This window comes from Ailuropoda melanoleuca, chromosome 12 (genome assembly GCF_002007445.2).
Source record: "Ailuropoda melanoleuca isolate Jingjing chromosome 12, ASM200744v2, whole genome shotgun sequence".
NCBI classification, from domain to species: domain Eukaryota; kingdom Metazoa; phylum Chordata; class Mammalia; order Carnivora; family Ursidae; genus Ailuropoda; species Ailuropoda melanoleuca.
In genome coordinates this window covers 24,804,454-24,830,671 of record NC_048229.1, presented here as the reverse complement: position 1 = coordinate 24,830,671, position 26,218 = coordinate 24,804,454, and the positions used below count along the sequence as shown (strand labels likewise).

At 41.2% G+C, this 26,218-nt stretch overlaps 1 protein-coding gene across 1 annotated transcript; it reads left to right on the top strand.

The window, feature by feature from the left end:
- Positions 1-120: 120 nt before the first annotated feature.
- On the top strand, positions 121-25,324 carry LOC100484879 (zinc finger and SCAN domain-containing protein 4-like). The gene is made up of 6 exons (XM_011231659.3): positions 121-201; positions 538-600; positions 681-741; positions 22,850-23,226; positions 24,080-24,254; positions 24,336-25,324. Exons 1-6 carry the CDS (start codon positions 121-123, stop codon positions 25,073-25,075), a joined length of 1,497 nt encoding a protein of 498 aa, XP_011229961.3. The 3' UTR covers positions 25,076-25,324.
- The last annotated feature ends 894 nt before the right edge of the window (positions 25,325-26,218 follow it).

Below are 26,218 nucleotides of genomic sequence, written 5' to 3'. Positions count from 1 at the left end.
CAAGCTTCCCTGGGGCCCGCTGGCATCTTGGGGTCTGAGGTTCCACCCCCACTGTGCCCAGCCCACGCTGTCCCCTGTCAGATGCGACCGCAGATCACACCTGGCCTGCTGACTTGAAGCATGTCTGTTGGAGGAGAGAAAGAATTTACCAGGTTTCCTCAGGAAAACAGGAGCAGTCAGAGCCCCATGCGGAGCCTACCCGTGGGCCTCTAGTGCATCCAACACCCACCTGCCCCTGAGTCCGAGTCCATCCAAGGAAGGCTCCACTTGAGACAACCACCGCTCCGGCCCCCGGCTCCAGACAAGCGCGCCCGGCGTCTCTCCCTGCAGGGGTGTCCAGAAAAGCAACCTAAAGCAATGGTGAATTCCTTTAAAACAAAATTGAAAAATACTTGGTAATTCAAAGGGTGAGAAACGCTTTATGGGGTAATAGGATGGGGTGACAGCCTGAGTGCAAGCAGCAGGGGGAATCATTGCTGCTTTTGTTTCCTGCAGGGTTTTAATAGTACCCTCCTTTGTGGCCTGTGAAACCTGCAGGGTTCCCAGCCCCAGCAGCAGCTCTTCGCCCAGCCTGCGAAGTCTCACCCAGCACCTGCACAGGTTAGTTTTCTTCCAGACACCCTGGGGACCTCACGCAGAGTTCTGAGCTTCTTCAGTGCCCATACCGCATTTTCTGTCAGGCGTACATAGGAATTCCAGCCGCCTCAGCCCTGAGCTCTGACTACATGGAAATCCACAAGAGTACAGCACAAAACCTCTTAACTTGTTTAAAGGTTGGAAGAAATCTTATTTGAAGGAGGAGCTGCTTCTAGAAGCAGATTTACTTGAGTTAGGAAAATTATCTTTTGAGTTGAATAAAGGAGGAAGAAAATCACAAAATGACAGCCTCAAGTCATGTATTACCTCTATTTCTAACAGGATGTGTCTCCGTCCTATCGGAGATCTTTCTGCTATGTGCAGTTTACTCACTGGAAGAAAGATGGATTTCCCTGACTTCATTTGGGGAATGGAAGAGAGGTATTGGAGGAGGGAATTTAACGTGTGGGCTGCAAAACTGACTGGGATGGGCAATGGAGAAGAGGATCCAGGGAGCCGCAGGAAATGGAATAGAACTTTAAGAAAGTAATGGAAGCAAGAGTTTTCCTTTTAGGAGACTAGGTGTCAGTCCCTGTTTATACACCGATGGGAGGTCAATGAAGGGAAAATAGATAAGGAAAGGGATCATGGAAAACAGCAGGTGTAAATTACTTGAGATGTTAACAATATGGGTCATTAGGAAATTCTAACCAAGCCACAATGAGGTATCACTCCACATCTACCAGGATGGCTCTGGGAAAAAATAGTATTGACAAAGCTATGGAGAGATTGGAACCCTCATAAATTGCTGATGGGAATGTAAAATGGTGCAATGTGAAAAAATAGTTTAACAATGTGAAAAACAGTTTAGAAGGTCCTCAAAAACTTAAATATAAAAATGCCATTGGGCCCAGCAATTACACTCCTGGGTATATACCCCAAAGAATTGAAAACAGGACTCAAACACACATTTGTACACCAATGTTCATAACAGTATTATTCACAATAACCAAAAGGTAAAAATAACCCAAGTATCTGTTAACACATGAATGGATGTCTTAAAAATGTGGTACATTCAAGGTGCCTGGGTGGCTCAGTTGGTTAAGCATCTGGCTCTTGTTTTCAGCTCAGGTCATGCTCTCAGGGTGGTGAGATCGAGCTCTGTGTGGGGCCTCGTGCTGGGCGCTGAGCCTACTTAAGATTTTCTAACCTTCTCCCTCTGTCCCTCTCCCACCACTTGCATGCTCTCTCTCTCTCTCTAAAAACAAATAAAATGTGACACAGTGAGGTGATGGAATATTATTCAGCCATAAAAAGGAATGAAGTTCTGATACATACCACAAGATGGGTGAAACTTGAAAACATTATGCTGCGTGATTAAAGCCAGACACAAAGAGATCAATGTTATTGTTCCACTTGTAGGAAATAGCTAGAATATGCAAGCTCATAGAGATGGAAAATAGATTAGAGGTTGCTAGGGGCTGGTGGAGGGGGAAATGGGAAAATATTGCTTAATAGGTACATATTTTCTGTTTGATTTGATTTTTTTTAAGTTTTGTATGTCCAACCAGAAATAAGTCACAGGGACAAAAATTACAGCGTAGGGAATATAGTCGAAAGTATTGTAAAAACTGGGGCACCTGGGTGGCTCAGTTGGTTAAACATCTGCCTTCGGGTCAGGTCATGATCTTAGGGTCCTGGGATTGGGCCCCACATCGGGCTCTCTGTTCGGCAGGTAGTCTGCTTCTCCCTCTGTGCTCTCTCTCAAATGAATAAATAAAATCTTTTTAAAAATATTGCAAAAACTGCACAGTGATAGATGGTAGCTACACTTATCGTGGTGAGCATTGTGTAATGTACAACAGAATTGTCAAATCACTGTGTTGTATACTTGAAACTAATATAACATTGTATGTGAACTATACATCAATGAAAAGATTTTATAAATAGATAAATGGTAGGAAATACAAAACATTGCAAATTTACTCAACACCACTGAATTGCATACCTGAAAATTATTAAAATGGCAAATTTTGTGTTACATACATTTTACCACTATATACATATACACTAAAAAACCCGCAGATTGAGAGATTTTGTCCAAATTCCAAAACTCAAATCTTTTCCTCTATTATACTATTTCAAAATTTCATGGCGTTTTCTACTGACGAAGCTAAAACAGTTTGAGTAATTTTTGTATAAACAACATACATAGTATTTGTGTTCTCCTATTACAGGCTTTAGGGGTTCCAGAACTTAATTGTTCTACTCTACAGAGAATAATACTTTCTCTTATCAAGAATCTGAAAATTATTAGTCCCCTGAATATTAGCAGATGAAGGAAAGAATGATTGAATTTCCTGTAGAGAACTGAGTCTTATGGTCATAACCAAATTTGCAAAAGCTGTTTTCCTTGCCTACCGGATAGAACTGTTTTAGCAGTTTTATCAGTGACCTGAGTATCCACTGAAAATGAGCACAAAGGGGCTGAATGTCGGGAAACATAGACAAAAAGTAGTGGTATCCACCAGCCACTGGCCTGGGATAACAAATAGAAGAATCCAAACAGACGAAAGAGAAAACAGTGAGTAAAAGGAGAAAAAGGAGCTTGCAGGGATCAAGATAGTACACGTGGCTGTGACCTTGGGGGAAGGTCTGGGAGAATGGCTGTTGCTGTGAATGTATTGGACTCGTTGCCTGTGCTTGTGCAGGAAAATAATCATGGAGCCACTATCCCAGACCATGAGGCCAAAGCATATGAGATCAATTGTAGAAAATATGACTATAACTACAAACTTTAAAAATTGGTCTGGATATGGGGCACCTGGATGGCTCAGTCACTTAAGCATCTGCCTTTGCCTCAGGTCATGATTCAAGGGTCCTGGGATCGAGCCCCCTCATCGGGCTTCCTGCTCAGGGGGAAGCTTGCTTCTCCCTCTGCCTGCTGCTCTCCCTGCTTGTGAACTCTCTCTGACAAATAGATAAATAAAATCTTTTTTTAAAAAAAGTCAAATTATTGTATTTAAAAGTCAGTGTAAATATTTCCTCTTTGTTAGGTTATTTCTTTATTTTTATTTTTATAAATTATAAAATATCTTTTGAACACAAATTTAGCCAAAATATTTAATAATTCTAAAAATTATAAGAAAAACACATTTAGAGCAGTCTAACTTTCATAGGGCCTCTGTTCCCCTGCTCACTCTTAGAAAAATAAGGCTAAGAGTATGTGACCTTCTAGCACTTTTTCTCTTTCCTGAACAGTATGTCCTGGACCTACAGCAGTAAAGAGAACTCTATCATCATGTCCATGGCTGCCTAGTGCCCTATTGTGAGGATGTGCCATCATTAATTCAATCAATCTCCCATTGATCGACAGTGGATTGATTCCAATCATTGTTATTACAAATAATTCTGCCAGAAATCATCTTGTACTCATGAGATACCTGCTCTTATTTTTCATATTGAGTTGGAATAATGTCTTTTGTGGGCATAGAAATTTTCCAGGTGTAATGACAGTCATCCAGTTTTCTCCTTTTTACTTAATAAATTTGACATGTTACATTTTGTCAATTTAAGGTATACAGTATGTTACTATGATACATTCATATATTGTAATATGATTGCCATTGAAGCAAAATTTATAACATTACATCATCATAGTACGATATTATTGTCTATATTCATTATGCTGTATCTTAGATTGCTGTGGCTTATTTACAAGTTTGCATCCTTAAATATCATCAGTCTCATCCTCCAGCACCCAGCCAATGATAATCACCATTTTACTTTCTGTTTTTTTATAGGTTTGACTTTTTTAGATTCCACGTGTAAGTGATGTCTCATAGTACTTGTCTTTGTCTTATCTCACATAATATACTCAAAGTTCATCCATGTTGTCACACATGGCAGAAAAGTCTCCTTTCTTATGGTTGAATAATATACCATTGTGTATATATACCACATCTTTTTCTATCCATTCGTCTATTGATGGGTATTTGGGTTGTTTCCGTATCTTGGCTATTGTGAATAATGCTGTGAGAAACATGCATGTGCATGTATCTTGTTGAAATCCAATTTTCATTTTGTTTAGGTATAGACCCAGAAGTTGAATTGCAGGGTCATATATTAGATCTATTTTTAATTTTTTAATTTCCATAGTGGTTGGACTAATTTACATCTCCACCAACAGTATATAAGCATTCCTTTTTTACAAGCACTTGTCTCGTCTTCTTGATGATTGCCATTCTAACAGGTGTGAGGTGGTAGCTCATTGTGATTCTTACTTGCATCTTCCTGATGGTCAGTCATGTTGGGTATCTTTTTGTGTGCCTGTTGGCCATTTTGATGTCCTCTTTGGAAAAATGTCTATTTAGTTCTTCTGCCTATTTTAAAATCAGATTTTGTTGTTGTTGTTAAGATGTGTTCTTTATATATTTCGGATGTTAATTTCTTATCTGATTTTTTGCAAATATTTTGCAAACATTTTTTTCCTATTCTGTAAGCTGCCATTTTATTTCATTAATTGGTTATTTGCTGTGCAGATGTAGTTCCACTGTCGATTTTTGCTTTTGTTTGTGCTTTTGGCATCATGTCCAAAAAATCGTTGTCAAGACTAATGTCAATAAGCTTCTTTTTTGTGTTTTCACATAGTATCAGTTCTTATGTTTAAGTCTTTGATCCATTTTGAGTTAATGTTTGTGAGTTGTGTGTAAGGATACAATTACATTGTTATGCTTGTGTTTCTCTAGTTTTCCCAGGACCTTGTGTTGAAGAGATTATCCTTCCCTCATTGAGTGTTCTTGGGTCCCTTGTTGAATATTAGTTGGCTGTATATGCTAAAATTTAATTCTGTGCTCTCTATTCTGTTCCGTTGGTCTATTTTTGTGCCAGTACCATACTATGGCTTTGTAGTATAGTTTGAAATCAGGAAGTGTTATACCCCTGGCTATGTTCTTTTTCTCAGGATTGCTTTGGCTATTTGGGAGCTTTTGTGGTTCCACACAAATCTTGAGATTGTTTCTTCTATTTCTGTGAAGAATGTCTGTGATGTTTAGTGGGGATTGTGTTGCATCGATAGATAGCTTTGAGTAGTATGGCCTTTTTAACAATATTTATTTTGATTTGCTATTGTGATTGGGATAGTTTATTTCTTTTTCTGATGCTTCATCATTAGTGTAAAGAAATGCCACTGATTTCTGCATGTTGATTTTGTAACCTACCACTTTACTGAAATCAGTGAGAATTCCACCAATTTTTTAATCTACTCTTTGGAATTTTCTGTATATAAGATCATATATATCATCAGCAAACAGACAGTTTTACTTCTTCCTTACAATTTGGATGGCTTTTGTTTCTTTGTCTTGCCCAATTGCTGTAGATAGTAGTTCCAGTATTATATTGAATAGGAGTGGTGAGAGTGGGCAACCTTGTTTTATCTTGTTCCTGATCTCAGAGGAGACACTTTCAGTTTTTCTCCATTGAGTATAATCTCAGCTGTGAGTTTGTCGTATATGGCCTTTATTATATTGAAGTATGTTCCTTCTACATCCATTTGTTAAGAGTTTTTATCACAAAAGGATGTTGAATTTTGTCAAATGCTGTTTCTGCATCTACTGTGATGCTCATGTGATTTTATGATGTGATGAATTACATTTATTGATTTGTGTATACTGAAATGGCCTTGCATTCCCAGGGATAAATCCCATTTGGTCATGGTGTGTAATCCTTTTAATGCATTCTCGAATTTGGTTTGGTAATATTTAATTGAGAATTTTTTGCATCTATATTTATCAGTGATACTGGTCTATTGTTTTCTTTTTTTATGGTGTCCTTATCTGGTTTTGATATCAAGGTAATGTAGGATTCATAGGATGAGTTTGGAAATATTTCCTCTTCCTCAATATTTTGAAAGAGTTTGAGGAGGATTGGCATTAATTCTTCCTTAAATGTTTGGTAGAATTCACCAGTGAATTTATCTGGCCCTGAAATTTTCTGTGTGGGGAGGGTTTTTTTGTTTTGTTTTGTTTTTTTAATTACTGACTCAGTCTCTTGACTTGTTATGGGTATGTTCAAATTTTCTATTTCTTCCTGATTCAATCTTGGTAGGTTGTGTGTTTCTAGAAATGTATCCCTTTCCTCTAGGTTTTGTAATTTGTTAACATACAGTTGTTCATAGTGGTCTCTCTTAATTTTCTGTATTTCTGTAGTATCAGTTGCAATGTCTCTTCTTTCATTTATAATTTTATTATTTTTTTAAGTAGGCTTTGGAAACCAACATGTGGCTTGAAATCACAACACTGAGATCAAGACCTGAGCCGAGATCAAGAGTTAGATGCTTAACCGAATGAGCCACCCAGGTGCCCCTGTATTTTTCTTTATTTGAGTCTTCTTTTTTCTTAGTCTAGCTAAAAATTTGTCACTTTTGTTTATCTTTTCAAAGAACCAGGTTTTTAGTTTTATTGATCCTTTCTATTGTTTTTCTGGTCTCCATTTCACTTATTTCCACTCTGGTTTTTATTATTTCCTTCCTTCTGTAACTTTGGGTTTAATTTGTTCCTCTTATGGACCCAATGGTTGCTTAGAAGTGTGTTGTTTATTTTCCATGTATTTGAAGATCTCCTCACTTTCCTCCTGTTGTCGATTTCTAACTTTATACCATTTTAGTCAGAGAGGATAGTTGATGTGATTTTTTTTTTTAAAGATTTTTTTTATTATTTGACAGAGAGAGAGAGACAGCCAGCGAGACAGGGAACACAGGCAGAGGGAGTGGGAGAGGAAGAAGCAGGCTCCTAGCGGAGGAACCTGATGTGGGGCTCAATCCCAGAACGCCGGGATCACGCCCTGAGCCGAAGGCAGTCGCTTAACGACTGAGCCACCCAGGTGCCCCAGTTGATGTGATTTTAATCTTAAATTTGCTAAGGTTAGTTTTGTGGCCTTGCATATGATATATCCTGGGGAATGTTCCATGTGTACGTGCTGTTGTTCTGTTGGAAGGAAATCCAACATTTTCTTGTTGGTTTTCTGTCTGGACAGTTTATCTATTGCTGATAATGGGGTATTGAATTCCCCTACTAATATCGTATTATTATCTCTTTCTCCTTTGAGATCTGTTAGTATTTGATTAATACATTTTGGTGCTCAGATATTGGAAGGACATATATTTATGACTGTTATATCTTCTTGATGTACTGACCCCTTTGTCATTATGGAATGACCTTCTTTGTCTCTCATTACCATTTCTGGTCTGAAATCAGTTTTGTCTGATTTAAGTGTGGCTACACGCACTGGTTTCGTTGTTGTTACCATTGGCTTGGAGTATCATCTTCTACCCTTTCACTTTGAGTTTATGTTTGTCTTTGGAGCTGAGATGATTCTCCTAAAGGTAGCATATAGTTGGGTTTTGTTTCTTAAGCTATCCAGCCACTCTATGATTTTGATTGGTGAATTCAGTCCATTTACATTTAGGCTGATTATTGATATATGAGAACTCACTACTGCCATTTTATCTTTTGTTTTCTGGTGGTTTTGTACTACACTGTCCTTTTCTTTATGTTTATGTTTACCTTTTTAGGTTGGTGATTTTCATAAAGTTATGATTTGCTCAGATTCCCCCCTTTTAAATGTTTTGTGTCTTTGTTCTGGACTGTTGTGGTTATGATTAGGTTTGGATAAAATGTCTCAGATAAAATACTGCTTTTTCTGCAATTAGCAACTTATCTTTATTTGCCTATGTAGGTTCTGTTATTTTCCTCCTCCCTTTCTATATTTTTGTCGTCACAAATTGTCCCTTTTTATCCTGTGAATTTGTTATGACGTTGTAGTAGCTATAGTTATTTTTTTTTAAAGATTTTATTTATTTATTCAACAGAGATAGAGACAGCCAGCGAGAGAGGGAACACAAGCAGGAGGAGTGGGAGAGGAAGAAGCAGGCTTATAGCAGAAGAGCCTGATGTGGGGCTCGATCCCATAATGCCGGGATCACGCCCCGAGCCGAAGGCAGACGCTTAACCGCTGTGCCACCCAGGCGCCCCTATAGTTATTTTTAATGCTTTTTTCCTTTAACTTTTGTGCTAGAGGGGACACCTGGGTGGTGCAGTCAGTTAAGCATCTACCTTCGGCTTAGGTCACGATCGCAGGATCCTGGGATCGAGCACCACATCAGGCTGTCTGTGCAGCAGGGAGTCTGTTTCTCCCTCTCCTTGCTGCTCCTCCTGCTTGTGTGCTCTCTCTGTCAAACAAATAAAATCTTAAAAAAAAGCTTTTCTGCTATAATTGTTTAACACCCTATTCTAAAACAGAATTACAATTTTCTGCTTCTGTCTATTTATCTATCGCCTTACCCTTAAGTTTTGTATACTTTTGTCCTTTTGTTTCAGGTGGAAGAGCTCCTTTCAACATTTCTTGTAAGACAGGTCTAGTGATGGTGAACTCCCTCAGCTTTGTTGGTCTGGGAAAGCCTCTATTTCTCCTTCCTACCTGAAAGACAACTTTGCTGGATATTGTATTCTTGTTTGGCCATTTTTATCCTTCAATACTTTGAATGTGTTATTCCACTCACTCCAGGTCTGTAGAGCATCTGCTGAGAAATCGCCTGAGAGTCCAGAGGGAGAGCCTTTGTACGTAACTTTCCTTTTCTACCTGGATGCCTTTAAGGTTCTTTCTTTATCAGTGATTTTTGACAGCTTTATGTAATATGTCTTGGAGAGGATCTTTTGCATTGAGATAGTAAGGTGATCTATTAGCTTTGTTAACTTGTATGTCTAGTTCTTTCCCCAGGTTTGGGAAATTCTCAGCTATTATTTCTTTAAATAACCTCTCTGCCCCCTTCTTCTCTTCTGGTATACCCGTTATTATGTTGGTTCTCCTAATGGAACCTGATAGCTCTCATAGGGTTTCTTCACCTTTTAAAAAAATCTTAGTTCTTGCTCCTCTTCCACCTAAATAATGTCTACGAGTCTATCTTCTAAATTGCTTATTCTCTCTTCCCGCTGATCTGATCTATTTCCGACGCTTTCCAGTGCGTTCTTCATCTCATTTATTGAGTCCTTCAGCTCCAGAATTTGTTTGGTTTTTTTTTTTTTAGAACTTTAGTCTCTTTGGTAAAGTACTCTTTTTGTTCATTAATTTTTTCCCAAAAATTTGGGAATTTTTGAATTCACTGAATTTCCTTTGAGTTTTGTTGTAGTTCACTGAATTTCTTCATAATGGCTATTTTGCGTTCTCTATCAGTTAGATCCCAATCTTTGTGACTTTGAATTTGGTTGCTGGAGAATCATCATTTTCTTTTTGTGATACCATAATACTATGATTTTTCATAGTGTGTGATATGATGTGCCTCTGCTAGCTCATTTGAAATAGCAAACACTTTCTTATTTATATAAAGTTTTGTTCACTTTGATTTTAACTGTTCAACAGGTTGGGAATTAAAGGCCTTTCTTTTTTTTCCAGCAGGTGGTGCTATAGCACAAGTTTTTGGTTTCTCTTGCCTGAGCCGTCTCAGGTCTGTACGGTAGACCCTTGAACAATGCGGAGGGCGGGGAAGGGGAAGGTGTAAGGGGTCCTGACCCCCACTCAAAGATCCACTTTAAACTTTTGACTCCCCCAAAACTTACTACTAATAGCCTACTGTTAGCAGACTTACGGATAACATAAACAGCCAATTAACACATATATTTTGTATGTTTTAAGTATTATATACCGTATTCTTATAACAAAGTAAGCTAGAGCAAAGACGTCATTAAGAAAATCATGAGGAAAAGGAAATATATTTACAGTACTGTATGGTCTTTATGAAAAAAATTCCACGTATATAGAGCACCTGGGTAGCTCAGTCAGTTAAGTGCCTGCCTTCAGGGATGCCTGGGTCGTTCAGTGGGTTAAGTGGCTGCCTTCGGCTCAGGTCATGATCCCAGAGTCTTGGATCGAGCCCCACCTCTGGCTCTTGCTCAGTGGGGAGTCAGCTTCTCCCTCTGTCTGCAGCTCTCCCTGCTTGTGTTCTCTTTGTCTCTCTCTCTGACAAATAAATAAATAAAATCTTAAAAAAAAAAAAAAAGTGTCTGTCTTCGGCTCAGGTCATGATCCCAGGGTCCTCGGATCAAACCCCATATTGGGCTCCTTGCTCGGCAGGGAGCCTGCCTCTCCCTTTCTCTGCCTGCAGCTCTCCCTGCTTGAGCTCTCTCTCTCTAATAAATAAATAAATCTTTTTAAAAATTCTCCATGTAAATGGATCCATGCATCTCACACATGTCGTTCAAGGTTCAGTTGTATGGGTGTGCACTTCCCACCCTCCATTCACTGTGCCAGAGGCACTGCTCCTGGAACTGGATGGGGTCACTGGCACCAGCAGCACTGCTCCTCCGGGTCTGCTGCCTCCAATCCTCCCACCTTCAGAGGTATAGATGTATGAATCTCTCTAGCGTGCTGGTGTGCTGTGGAGAGGAATCTTGAGTTACGGATGTCCTGTTGGTTGGAAATTAAAGGGGAAAGAAAAGGAATGATGAATGCTTCTGTGATGCCAACTCCCCAACTGTTTTTTAGTCTCTAGGGTCCTCTGATTCAGTAAGAACCTCTGACATCTCCTCTAAATTGATGAATGCCTTGCCACCTGCTTCCTGACCTTGAACGGTAAAACTCAGAGTCTTCTAAACCCTGAGTTTCATCTCAAACTCAGCAACATTCAACAGAATAACACTTTATTTCTACATTGTCTTTAAGCAGCACTAAGCGTTTATCATTTTAACAGATTGTCCAAAACTGTTCTCAGGCTTCTTTCTGAAGAATTCATGTATGCATATCATTATGTTTGATTCTTGATATTCTTAAAAACTATTTCTATATGAAATTTATAAAATCTTGTTCATAGCTTTTATTTCCATGCTTAACTGTAAATTTAGAGCTTTCCCTTTTAGTAATAACAAATGAATATTTCTTAAAATATGCTTAGAAAATTGTAAATCAGTGTCAAGTACATACTGAGTAAAGAAGAGTAAGTTAACATGTAAATAAGATATAATGGAACAGGAAGGATTAAGTTCGCCTTATTGTGCAGCTTAAATAAAAAAATTAACAGCAGGGAGGCAGACAAAAGGGGGAAAAGACATTAGCCAGCAAGAAAGAGAAGAAGAAAGAAAGACCAAAAAAAGGGGAAAAAAAAAAAAGAAAAAAGATCCCCCACACTGTATTGGAATTATTTGGGGAAAAGTTATTAGATAATTTCATAATTCATTATTAAGGAATTATTATATTCCCCAGTGTTGTCTCACGGATTACCCATATATGCTGATGGAGAATTATCTCAAAGTCAGGGTCATAAGAACAGACATATAGATCAATGGGACAGAACTAAGAATCCAAACACAAACTCTTGCATTTTGGTCAATTCATTTTTAACAAAGTTGCCAAGGTAATTCAGTGGGGAGAGGATAGCCTTCTCAACAAATGCTGCTAGGACCATTGGATATCCACATGCAAAAACATGAGGTTAGACACTTATCTCACAAGATAAAGAATTAACACAAAATAGATTATTGACTTAAATAATTTTGTGGTTTTGCACTAGGCAAAGATTTTGTAGGTACACCATCAAAAGCATGATTCATAAAAGAAAAAAGATAAATTAAAATTCTTCAAAATTGAGAACTTCTCATCTTTCAAAGATATTAGAAGAGAATAAAAGGCAAGCCACAGACTCAGAGAACTTACTTGCAAATCACATACCTCATGAAGCTGACTTGTTTTCAGCATATATTAAGGCTCAACAAGAAAAGAGAAGAATGGGGCACCTGGGTGGCTATGTCAGTTAAGCGTCTGCCTTTGACTCAGGTCATGATCCTGGCATCCTGAGATCAAGCCCCATGTCGGGCTTCCGCTTAGCAGGGAGCCTGCTTCTCCCTCTCCCTCTGCCTGGGGCTCTGCCTGCTTGTGCTCTCTCTGTCAAATAAATAAATAAAATATTAAAAACAAAAGAAAGAAAAGTGAGAAAAAGAGTCGAAAGACATGTAACCCAAGAAAATATATAGATATAAAGTGAGTACATGTTAAAATGCTCCACATCATTATTGATTAAGGAATTGCATATTGAGACTGATGTGGTTTTGTAATATAGGTGAGGTTCAGTGGGGTGCAGTCCGGAGTCCACGACCAAGAAAGAATTCTTGACACATCTTTTGTGCAAAATGGTGGTTTATTAAAGTACGGGGACAGGACCCATGGGCAGGAAAAGCTGCTACCCTGGGTGGTGAGGGGTGGCTGATTATATACTATGGGGTTGGGGGAGATTAAGGAAAAAGGTTTCAAGAAAGTACTTTCATAGTACTTTCATGTTAAGGAAGACTTAGAGGATACCAGAGGCCTTGCTATTGTCAAGTTAAGGTTGTTTACCCCTCTAGTAAGGCATTTACATGAAGATCAGAACTTCCTGGATTCCTGGAAGTATCTGTCTATGGCCTGCAGGTTATATAGACATTTAATTGTATTTACATTCCCTTCTGGAAGCTAGGTTATTAATAGAAATGCTTTGTTCTTGTAAACTGCTAAAACATTTGTAAACTGAGGGAGACTCAAGTCTTGCAGGATTGTGGTCTCCATAGGTTAACTATTTCTTTTTCCTTTAGGGCAGCCAGGAGTGCCTGAGGAATGTTGCATACATCCCATGGCGGCTGGGGGGGTGGGGGTCACTTTCTGCTTTGTCCTCAGCTTGCCTTCTCTTCCCTCATCAAAACCACACGAGATACCACTTCACATCCACAAGCATAGCTGTAATTAGGCAATTCTAAGTGTTTCCAGGGACATGGCAAAGCTGGAACATTCATACATTGCCGCTGGAGATAGAAAATGGTGCAGCAAATGTGCCAAGCAGCTTTAAAGTTTCTTCAAATGTTAAACATAAATTCACCATATAACATGACCCAACATTTCCACTGCTAGAACTCTACCAATGAAAATGAAAAATTCCTGCCTACACGAAGACTTACATGTGAATGTTCATAGTAATGTTATTCATAATAACCAAAAAGTTAAAACAATCCAATGCCCATAAAATAGTGAGGGGATAAGCAAAATGTAATATATTAATAAAATGGAATATTATTCATCAATAAAGGGGAATGAGCTGTTGATAGAAACAGCAACATGGATGAATCCCAAGATAATTATTCTGAGTGAACAAAGACAGACAAAAGAGTACATACAGTTTTATTCCATTTATATACAAGTTGTAGAAAATGAAAAATAATCTATAGTGACAGAAAGTGGATCACTTGCCTAGAGAGGAGGTGTTGGGGAGGTTTTCTAGGGTAATGGACAAATCTGTTACCTTAATTGTAAGGATCTTTATGCAGGGGGATGCATATAACAAACTATGCCCAGTTGAACACTCTAATTATAAACAATTGCATGTATGTCATTTATGCCTCAATGCAACTGCAAAAATGTGAATTAAGTTCAAAAGTGTATTTGCACATAATATGACATATGCAAATAAGCGAATGATAGAGTTGAAGAATGAAATTGTGAAGATTGTAAAATGTCTTAATAGACACCAGAATAAAAGCATCACATCGTAGGAAAAATGACAGCATATAGATGAGAGAATTGTGTTTATGTGTATGTGTAGGTGTGGGTTTGGAAGAGAGAGAGAGGGAGGGAGACCATCCTAACTTCATTAGAACCAAGATGATATTTGGGATGAAGTTTAGGTGTTTCAAAGTTCAGACATGCAAACAGATTTTTCCCAGCCAGAAACCAGACACCCTGCCTGCCCCCTCCTCACCCACCTCAACCCCTCCTCACCCCCCATGTGTTTTCCTGCTGGGTCTCTGAACTTCTTCCACTACCTTCTGCCTCACACTTGAGGGCTCTGCAGCCTGAGAACATCATGGCCTTTCCCGTCACGGGGTTTCTGCTCCCTCCACAGATGCGCCTTCGTTAGGTCATCCCATTTTTCCTTCCTTCCTTTTGGGACTCCTTTTAATCATACTGTGCTCCCTCCATTACCATCTTTCTTCACTGATGAGGGCGCAGTAGGCAAGCTGAGCCTTCTCCTCACCCCACTCCTGGGCGGGACATGTGTGAGATTCCTCCGGGAAACTCCCCACTGTCTTAATGCTTTGCCGGAGTGAAAAACAACCTCAGCTTCACGGTTTCCATCTCCAGGACCCTGAGGGTCTTCTTTAGCATATCAAAGTCCTTTTGGACACCTCCCTTTTTCCTTACCTCCCCCAACTGTCAACTATATAATAGCCATTCCTCACCAACTCCAGTGTAGGCTCTTTCTGCCCACGGGTCCTGTTCCCTGTGCTTTAATAAAACCGCCTTTGTTGCACCAAAGACATCTCAAGAATTCTTTCTTGGCCATCAGCTCCAGGCCTCGCCAACATTCCAAAACTACATCATTTATTACATCATTTTTTTTAAAGATTTATTTATTTATTTATTTATTTATTTATTTATTTATTTATTTATTTAACAGAGATAGAGATAGCCGGCGAGAGAGGGAACACAAGCAGGGGGAGTGGGAGAGGAAGAAGCAGGCTCATAGCAGAGGAGCCTGATGTGGGGCTCGATCCCAGAACGCCGGGACCACGCCCTGAACTGAAGGCAGACGCCTAACCGCTGTGCCACCCAGGCGCCCCTATTACATCATTATTATTCAATGCCAATTACAGTTGAGGTGCTAGTTTTGGCGACGTAAAGATTTTAAAAATATGTCTTCCTATGCCAGTTTATATTTTTAGCTACTTTGTGCTTTCTTTTTTTAAATAGAGTTCTTTTTAAAAGATTTTATTTATTTGAGAGAGGAAGAGACAGCGTGAGCGAACACGAGTGGGGGGAAGGGCAGAGGGAGAGAGGGAAGCGGACTCCTGCTGAGCAGGGAGCCCAACACGGGACTCCCATCTCAGGAACCTGGGATCACAACCTGAGCCAAAGGAAGACGCTTAACAACTGAGCCAACCCAGGCGCCCCGCTATTTTGTGGTTTCTATTTCTTCTTTGTTTCCTTTGATTTTTAGGTGTTCTCAATTTGATTATCTATCTTACTACTAATTTAAAAAAATATTTTCTTCCTCTCTCTTATTGTTTTTAGACTTACCTTTTCGCACTAACATCCTCTGCATTTTTTTAAAACCTATCTTTTTTTTTTTTTTTAAGATTTTATTCATTTATTGGACAGAGAGAGACACAGCGAGAGAGGGAACACCATCAGGGGGAGTGGGAGAGGGAGAAGCAGGCTTTGTGCTGAGCCGGGAGCCTGATGTGGGACTCAATCCCAGGACTCGATCCCAGGACTCTGGGATCATGACCTGAGGAGCCAAAGGCAGACGCTTCATGACTGAGCCCCTAAAACCTATCTTTTTGTTTCTGGTGGCTTTTTTTCTTTCCTTATCTCCTTAATTATTTTTCTACGCTTAATTTCTTCATTATTCCTTTCCTCCCTTTGTTTCCTCCCTTTGTTGTTTAATATGGACTTTTTTTTTTTTTTGATTGTGTACTTCCTCCCTTTCTAGTTACTTACCTTGGATGTATGAAATCCTGTCTCCCGTGTGCTTAGAGGAAGAGATACAGTTCGGCCGTGTGCTCTGTCAGATCTGGTGAATGTTTGGTGATGAGCGGATCAGGAAGGACAATCCAGCTCCCTCCACACTAGGTGGCCCTGCTGGTCAGTTTTTATCTTTACATGGCCACAGAAAAGCCCCACTGGGCGGAGGTGTGTCTGTCTAACCCAAGTCATAGTCCCCCAGGTCTGCAAGACAAGAGGAGATGGTATGATAGCCCAGGGGCCACTGATCAGTTTGACTTGCTGATATCCTCAAACCCTCCGGACATCACCATCTATTCCAGCAGTAAATGGGGTAGCTGCTGCCTGCCAGGTGATTTAAGTGAGCAATTAAAGTGATTTTCTCAACTCCTCCCTTCCCTGCAGCCTTTAACTTGCATCTAGCCATATCTAAGATAGGCCTTGATTTCCCCCAGGGTTTTCTCACCCCGCTTGGCTAGTTCTAGAATCTGAGTTTCCTCTAATTTTTAATTTCTCTGTGGTGATTTTGGGACATAGCCAGTTGCGCATCTGTCAGTTCCCTGAGACTGTCTTGAAATGGCTACTCCATAATTCCCTCTAGTCCAGTCTGATGGTCCCCTCCCTACTGCTGCCGCGCCATTTTGGGGAGGCTTTTCACCTTCTCTTGCTGGAATATGCATTTCAACTTGACACATACTGAAGAAGACCTACCAAGTGCCGGGTTCCATGTAAACTGCTGTAGGCAACGTACAGATGAAAATCCCTGCCCTCTGTTTGATTAAATTCCATGATGGAGGCAGGAGAGTGATAAAAACCAAGATACATAGGTAGAATGTTGAGCTTGCCCAATGGTGATAAGGGGTAAGGAGAAAAATCAGGCGATGAGTGATTGGGGAATTTCAGGGCATAGCTTCAAATTTTAGAAAGCGTGTCTGGCACAGCTCTCACGATGAAGATGTTTGAACAAAGACCTGGCAGGAATGCAGGAGACCTGGGTGGGGAGGGTGTACTCCATAAAAGGAAGAGCTAATAAAGGTCCGAGATGGGAAAGAAGCTGCTGGATTCCAGGTACCAGTGAGGCTGTGCCCAGTGAAGCTCAAGCAGAGTAAAGGGGCGCGAGGAGGAGCCGAGGTGGACGGGACGTGGGGCCGGGTCAACAGGGTCTCCAGGCTACTGTTAGGAATCTGGCTTCTACTCTAAGTCAGAATGTGGTCAGAGGACACTGCCCATCTCCACTCTCTCTTCTGTCTGCAGCTAGTACAGAAATGGTGAATGATCATTTAGATCATTAGAGCAAGTTGACAGTTTGTTAAATCTAATGACATCAAAGGTCTTCCACTTTGTGCCATGGCTTTCTTGTTAATTTTATATTTCTAGTAAGTCATTTTGTGAAAGTGTGTCTATTGATGTGATTTTGGAATACAGGTGAGGTTCGGCGGGGTGAGGTCCAGAGCCGACAACCAAGAAAAAATTCTTGAGATGTCTTTGGTGCAAAATGGTGGTTTTATTAAAGCACGGGGACAGAAACCCTGGGCAGAAAGAGCAGCTGCACCAGGGTCTTGAGGAGTGGTGATTACATACTCAGGAGTTGGGGGAAGTAAGGAAGAAGGAGCTTTCAAAAGAACTTTCATATGCCAAAGAGAACCGACCTGCAAGATACCTACAAGATACCAGAGGCCTTGCCATTGTCAAGGTGAGGTTGTTTTCCCCTCTAGCAATTATTAACACTAAGATAGTTGGGAGAACCCTGGGAAAATGTCACGTGTCCCACCCAGGAGTGGAGATGGGGGGAGGTTGCAGGGTGTGAGCTTGTGCCTTGTGTTCAGCCAGACTTCTGTTCCTTCAGCTTCCATGACAGATGGGAAGGAATGAGGAAGGTGGAGTTGGGTAGGTCCTTCACCAGAGGCAGCTGAGAAGCTCTGCCCGCAGTGACTGTTGGGTCCTCAGAGAGTTCCACAATGACAAGGGGAGTGAGTCAGACTTGGCTAAAACATGGTCCCTCTAGCGGCTCTTTTTGAGAATAGGCTGAAGGCTGCCTGAAGGAGAGGCCCATCAGGAGTTGACCTCAATAATCCAAGATTGAGAGAGTGGGGACTGGGCTGAAGGTCTTGGCTGTAGAGCGGTGAAGAAGGTTTGAGTCCAGACACAACTTGAAAGTAGAGGGAGGGTGGACGATGATTATGTTGCCACACCAGTCCCTTGCAAACATAACCCCTTTGTTCCCCAAATTCTCCCTCATCTCCTGTGGGATGGTTTCACCCCCCATGAGTCTGGAAACGGAAGTGCTGGGTTTCATAGAATCTTTTCCTGTTGCCTTTCTTCCTGCTCAGTGCAGGACAGTCCCCCACCAGCCAGATTTTCAAACCAGGGCCTCACACCATTGTAACTTCACCTTCACACTGTCCTTACATTAAGTCTCTCAGATGTGATGTACTTTCTCAACACAAAGATAAGCACCGATTTCTCTCTTCCCATTGAAATGATCTTTGTTCCAATCCCTGTGGGCTCTTTGCTGAACTAGGAACCTCTCCTCTGGGGTCCTGAGATATCCTCTGATTCACCAGGCTGGGATTGACACAGGAGGAGAGAACATCAGCCTGGTTCTCTGCCACAATTGCAATCCACAAATCTCAGGAAATTAGAAAGTACTAGCAAGTTTGTGTGAGACTCGCTTACGACAAAACTTGGCCAGAATTTATGTGAGACTAACGCTAATCTTTGTATTCTCCTTCAGTGTGAGTGTTGTCACATTTCACTGCAGAAATATTAGTGCGTTTGATTGTGGCCGATTGCTCCAGCTCCAGCGATGTTATCTCATAATGTATCGGAGAGCTGAAGCTAGAGCAAGATGGAGATTCCATCGGGGATTCCATCAGCAGGAAGACTTTATCCAATCACGTCTATTAAATGCATCATTGATTCCACACCCTATAAAACCCCACACCCTATAAAAGGGAGGAGCCTTAACACGGCGGAAAGAGCCTGTGCAGTGAGTCTAGCAGCAGCTCAGCTTTTGGCCGAGGATTACCCAGTTTGAAGTTCAATCTTCCTGAGTAGGTGAGTTTCCAGAACGAAAGAGAGATTTCCAGTTTTGTGCTTGTGTTTTGTGCATGTGTATGTGGGTGTAATCATGGGGGGGAATCTCCTAGGTACAAAAATATGGGGCTTATTCAGGCGTTAGGTGTGGCGTCTCTCCCAATTGGATGGGGGCCCCCACATGTACGGTGACAAGATCGGGTGGAAATCCGGTGGCCTGGGAGGTGAAAGGATTCACCTGAGGCAGAACAAAGGTGATAGAAGTTTATTGAATACAGTGCAAGGGAGTGGAGGGCAGCTCTGCAGTGGAGAGACTGCTTGCAATGAGGCAATGGGTGGGGGCTGTTTTTAAAGAAGGAAGGTGAGGCGTTATGGTGACGTATGGAATTTTCCAGTTTTTTTGGTAACTGTACCTGGTTGTAAGTAGCTCATTGATGAGTTAGGGCCTCTGGATAATTTGAGGTGGGTCACCTAGGGCCTGTCCATATTCAGCCAGGGGATCGCTGTGGTCCTTTCTACATTTCATTGCTCAAGCCTGTTGCCTAAAAGCGGCCTCTGCTGTATTGGGGATGGTATATTTCGACAGATGCTCTGGCTCAATAAGGATTGATGTGGTGGACTTCGTAAAACCCTGGCTGGATTGAACGAGTTCTCCCCCTCGAAAGCATTTTTATATGGCTCTGTTGTCCTGTTAATTTTGTTTCTAGTAAGACTTTTTTTTTTTTAAAGATTTTATTTATTTATTTGACAGAGATAGAGACAGCCAGCGAGAGAGGGAACACAAGCAGGGGGAGTGGGAGAGGAAGAAGCAGGCTCATAGCAGAGGAGCCTGATGTGGGGCTCGATCCCATAATGCCAGGATCACGCCCTGAGCCGAAGGCAGACGCTTAACCGCTGTGCCACCCAGGCGCCCCAGACTTTTTTTTTTTTTAAGATTTTATTTATTCACTTGATAGAGAGCATGCCACCACAAGCAAGGAGTGGGGAGAAGGGGGAGAGGGAGAAGCAAACTCCCCGCTGAGCAGGAGCCTGAGGCAGGGCTGGATTCCAAGACCCTGGGATGCTGACCTGAGCCAAAGGCAGACACTTAACCGACTGAGCCACACAGGCATCCCTAAGAGATTTTATTTTTAAGTAATCTCTACATCCAACATGGGGCTTAAACTCACAACCCTGAGATCAAGAGTCACATACTCTACTGACTGAACCAGCCAGGCACCCCTACTAAAATTTTTTTAAAATACAGATCCGTGAATTACTTACCATATATGATTGAAAAGGACACAGAAATAGACAAATTACATAGAAAATAGATTCAGTTTTTTGAATTGGGGTATAATTGACATACCACATTATATTAATTTGGGGAGTGCAACATAATTCAATATTTGTGTATGTTGTGAACTGATCACAGTAAGGCCAGTTAATATCCGTCACCATACATAGTTATGGATTTTTTTCTTGTGATGAGAACTTTTTGTTGTTAGCTTTTTGTTTTTAAAGGTTTATTTATTGAAGTAATCTCTACACCCAACATGGGGCTTGACCTCATGACCCCAAGACCAAGAGTCACATGCTCTTCTGACCGAGCCAGCCAGGCGCCCCTCTGATGAGAACTTTTAAGATTTGGTCTCTTAACAATTTCCAAATATGCAATATAATATTATTAACTATGGTCACCATGCTGTGTATTACATCTCCATGAAAGTTCGTGACTTTTGATCCCCTTCACCCATTTTGCCACCCTTCACCCCCTGCTTCTAGCAGCCAGCAATCTCATCTCTATTTACGTGTTTGGGTTTTTGTTTTAAGATTTCACATTTAAGTGAGATCATATAGTATTTATCTTTCTGTCTCTATCTGATTTATTTCATTTACCCTAATTTTTTTAGGGACCACCATACCGTCTTCCATAGTGGCCGCACCAATTTACATTCCCATCCACGGTGTACCTTTTCTCCTAATCTTATCAACTCGATCTTCCTCCTAATGTTACCGGCTCGATCTTCCAAGTGTTGTGCCTATAGTTGCCCATACAATGTGGTTTGCAAATAGAAATAAATATTAAGTGATGCAAATTCAACTTCATCTGTCCTGCTGCATGAATAGACATTTTTACAAAGAAGACTTACAGATGGCCAACAGACACTTGGAAAGTTGCTCAACATCACTCATCATCGGGGAAATAAAAATCAACAAATCACAACTACAATGAGGTATCAGCTGACACCTGTCAGAATGGCTAAAATTCACCACACAGGACGCAGCAGGTGTTGGCGAGGATGTGGAGAAAGGGGACCCTGCTCACACTGGTGGTGGGAATGCAAACTGGTGCAGCCACTCTGGAAAACAGTATGGAGGCGCCTCAAAAAATTAAAAATAGAGCTACCCTATGGCCCAGCAAATGCACTACTAGGTATTTACCCAAAATACTAAAAAAAATACTGATTCGAAGGGATACATGCACCCTGATGTTTATAGCAGTATTATAGCGAAGGTGTGGGAAAAGCCCAAATGTCAAGGGCAAAACTATTAAGAATTTTTTCTATAGTCATTTTGTAAATGCCTTATCACACAATGGAAGCTCCTTTCTACTCCTAGTTTACTAAATATCTTTCTCGGGATTGAGTACTGACTTTTATTAAGCTTATTTAATGTATCTACTACTAAGATGATAGCATATTCTTGAAATTCAATAATGTGGTAAATTACATTGCTTTTTGAGATTTAACCCAAATTGTATGTAGAAGATAAAATCCACCTATTTGTGATCTGTTATTTTCCTTATATGTGACTGAGTTTGGTTTTCAGATATTAAGGATTTTTGCATCTATGCTCATGAGAATTACTGGCTAGTAGTGTTTCTTTAATGTTACTAGTAAGGTTTATTATCAGTAAGGTTGATTAATTGGCCTCATTAACTAAAAGAGGAGTGTCTTTTTAATGCTCTTGTGTAAGACTAACATTATTTCTTTCTTAAATGTCTCATAAAATCCACCAATGGAGTAATAGGGGCCTGAAATTTATAGTTTCTTTTTGTTTTTTAAATTATTCCAGTGATATAATTAAATATGTGTCTTTTCTATTAGCTTACAGGGGTTTTTTTATTTTTTATTTTTTATTTTTTATTTTTTTAAGATTTTATTTATTTATTTGACAGAGAGAGACAGCCAGCCAGAGAGGGAACACAAGCAGGGGGAGTGGGAGAGGAAGAAGCAGGCTCATAGCAGAGGAGCCTGATGTGGGGCTCGATCCCATAACGCCGGGGATCACGCCCTGAGCCGAGGGCAGACGCTCAACCGCTGTGCCACCCAGGCGCCCCCAGGGTTTTTTTTTTAAAGATTTTATTTATTTAGTTGAGAGAGAGAGAGAGATTGAGGGGAAAGCACAGAGGGTGAGTGAGAGGGAGAAGCAGACTCCCCGCTGAGCAGAGAGCCCCAATGTGGGACTCGATCCCAGGACCCTGAATCATGACCTGAGCCAAAGGCAGACGCTTAACCACCAGAGCCACCCAGGCACCTGTAGCTTGTAGTTTTTAAGCACCCATCACTATCAACACTATGCAACATTTGACTGTTAACTAACTAGTAAAATAAGATCAGAAAATACATCCAGTATTATTTATAGATGTCCTGATTTTGTTTTGAAACAGATCTTCAGAAACACAGGACTTCACAAACTGAATTCAGGAAGTTGAGTCTCTGATTATTATTACTAAAAATAGATTCATTTCTGTGTGAATTATCCATGGATGACCCTGGGTCAAAAAATAAAGACTTTAAACCCAGCCAAGGACCTGCTCTCCAAAAGGCAGAGGAGATTTCTGAGTTCCAGGATTCTCAGCACAGCTTATTTCAAGATGGCAACAACTCACATGCAAAGCAGGAACTGCAGAGACTCTATAAATCATTTTACTCGTGGCTGCAGCCAGAAAAACACAGCAAGGATGAAATTATTTTTCAAGTGGTCCTGGAACAGTTTATGATCAACAGGCACTGCAGTGGTCGGTCGACTTTGAAGAAGAAATGGGAATCCAGTGGCAGAAACCTGGAGAAATTCATGGAAAGTCTGAGTGAGAGTTCTCTGAAGCCACCTGACTTAGTGAGTAGAAGGTTCTTTTTGCCCTGGAGAGAGGGGCCAAAAAGAGTAAGGAATAAGTAGTCAGTAGGAGATACTTGGAAGTAGAGAAAGAAGTTATTGTAGACATAGTTATTTGAGATCACACTCTTCCTCACCAAGGGGAATCTTTAGCCACCTAAGTGAGCAAAAATAAAAAATGTTAACAGTCATTCTTTCAGTGGGACATAATATAGGAACCAACATATTAATTTATTTCATTGAGTTTCATTGGAGAGATGGTGGAAGAAGTCACTGAAAAGTTGTCAGTTGGGCAAAACCTCAAGGATGAAGAGAAGTGCCTTGACAAGACCTGGATCTTCCCTCAGAAACCTTTAGTATTCATCTTTTCTTTTAAAACAAGATTTTAGGGGCGCCTGGGTAGTGCAGTCGTTAAGCGTCTGCCTGTGGCTCAGGGCGTGATCCCGGCGTTCTGGGATCGAGTCCCCCATCAGGCTCCTCCGCTATGAGCCTGCTTCTTCCTCTCCCACTCCCCCTGCTTCTGTTCCCTCTCTCGCTGGCTGTCTCTATCTCTGTCGAATAAATAAAATCTTAAAAAAAATAAAAATAAAAATAAATAAAACAAGATTTTATGTATTTGAGGGGGAGAGACAGCCTGAGCAGGAGGGAGGGGGAGAGGGAGAGAGAGAAGCAGACTCCCCTCTGAGCAGGGAGCCCAATGCGGGACTTGATCCCAGGACCCTGGGTTCATGACCTGAGCAAAAGACAGACACTTAACTAGCTGAGCCACCCAGGCCCTGTTCATCTTTTTCCATTAGGAAAGACACATTAATGAAGAATATATTAACAGTGATTATTGTTTGTTTTTTTATAACAGGTCCATGTCCGCATGCAGGGACGGGAAGCCCTCTTTTCTGAGAATATGCCCTTAAAAGAAGTAATTGTCCATCTAAAAAAACAGCTGTCAGTAGGATCCCCAACAGGAACAGATATGGAGACGCCCTCCTGGACTCCCCAAGATACTTCCCTGGAAACAGGACAAGGTGAGTGGGGTAAGCCGAGGTGCCAGAGGGATGTTGTGTATGTGACTCCTTGGGTACAACTTCACTGAGTCACTTCATCCCCCACAGGAGATAAAGAAAACGGTGACAACATTTATCACATAAATGACAGCATTACTAGTCAAGGCAATGAAATACCTTCCCTGCTCATTATCCGGGAAGAGGACTATCCCAGGCCGGAAGAGGACAGTGTTTCTTTGAAGAATCCGCTCAGCTCCAGAAAAGCAGGTCTAGGCATGTCCGGGTCCCAGGAAGGGTCCCTGAAAGGACCCTCGTATCAAGATGTCCTTATGGAGGGGGGACCAGGGTTTCTCTCTCAGTCAATCCAGGTCAGCCCTGAGCCTGTTCCTACCCACCAGAGAACTGAAGGGAACTCCACACGTGGGGGACACCAAGAAAGATGCCGTGAAGCCCAAAACTCATACAGATGTGAAAAGTGTCCCAAGATCTTTAGGTATTTCTCTCAGCTAAAAGCCCATCAGAGAAGACACAACAACGAGAGGACATTTACTTGTGCTGAGTGTAACAGAGGCTTCTTCCAAGCATCAGACCTGCACGTGCATCAGAAGATTCACGCAGAAGAGAAGCCTTTCACGTGCAGCACGTGTGAAAAATCCTTCAGCCACAAAACCAACCTTCTGGCCCATGAGAGAATCCACACGGGAGAGAAGCCCTATGAATGTTCCCTCTGCCATAGAAGCTACCGCCAGTCATCTACCTACCACCGCCACCTGAGGAATCACCAGAAAAGTGCCTTCAGAGGTGTCTCTTCCACACCAGAAGCTTCCTCGGGTGCAGCCCCAATGGAATGATATGTGAATGTGTCTGTAAGTATGTATATTTCCATAGTACTTCCCTGTTTAGAACATATAATTTCCTGATTATATTTTCCATTTATTGTCTTCACTAAAATGTAAGTTTAAGGAGGAATTTCGTAGTTTGTTCTCTAGAGTATCTCGGGTGCCTAGAAAAGTGGCTGACAAATTTCAAATAAGCAATGAATATCTGTTGAACAGATGTGTAATGTTGGTGCTTATTACTTAAAATCCAGGAATGTTCAACCCCAGAACACAAATAGTAGCTCCTGGTGGTCAAGTGATGCTTTCCTTCCTGCTCCCCTGTCCTCTGTCCACATTTTTTTTTAAGATTTATTTATTTATTTGACAGAGATAGAGACAGCCAACGAGAGAGGGAACACAAGCAGGGGGAGTGGGAGTGGAAGAAGCAAGNTAAGTATGTATATTTCCATAGTACTTCCCTGTTTAGAACATATAATTTCCTGATTATATTTTCCATTTATTGTCTTCACTAAAATGTAAGTTTAAGGAGGAATTTCGTAGTTTGTTCTCTAGAGTATCTCGGGTGCCTAGAAAAGTGGCTGACAAATTTCAAATAAGCAATGAATATCTGTTGAACAGATGTGTAATGTTGGTGCTTATTACTTAAAATCCAGGAATGTTCAACCCCAGAACACAAATAGTAGCTCCTGGTGGTCAAGTGATGCTTTCCTTCCTGCTCCCCTGTCCTCTGTCCACATTTTTTTTTAAGATTTATTTATTTATTTGACAGAGATAGAGACAGCCAACGAGAGAGGGAACACAAGCAGGGGGAGTGGGAGTGGAAGAAGCAAGCTCCCAGTGGAGGAGCCTGAGGTGGGGCTCGATCCCAGAACACCAGGATCACGCCCTGAGCTGAAGGCAGATGCTTAATGACTGAGCCACCCAGGTGCCCCTCTGTCCACACTTTTAATCTCTCCTAGGCCACATGCATCTAAAAACATGGAAAGTGAAAGCAGGAACCTGGAAAGGGAACTTGTGTATTTAAATGATATAATCAGGGGCACCTGGGTGACTCAGTGGGTTAAGCATCTGCCTTCAGCTCGGGTCATGATATCGGGGTCCTGGGATAGGGCCCCACATCAGGCTCCCTCCTCAGCAGGGGGTCTGCTGCTCCTT

Coding starts and splice junctions, on each gene's coding strand:
- LOC100484879 (XM_011231659.3), top strand. CDS start 121: ATGTCTGTTGGAGGAGAGAAAGAATTTACCAGGTTTCCTCAGGAAAAC. Junction 23,227..24,079: donor CTCTGAAGCCACCTGACTTA/GTGAGTAGAAGG, acceptor TTTTTATAACAG/GTCCATGTCCGCATGCAGGG. Junction 24,255..24,335: donor AACAGGACAAGGTGAGTGGG/GTAAGCCGAGGT, acceptor CCCCCACAGGAG/ATAAAGAAAACGGTGACAAC.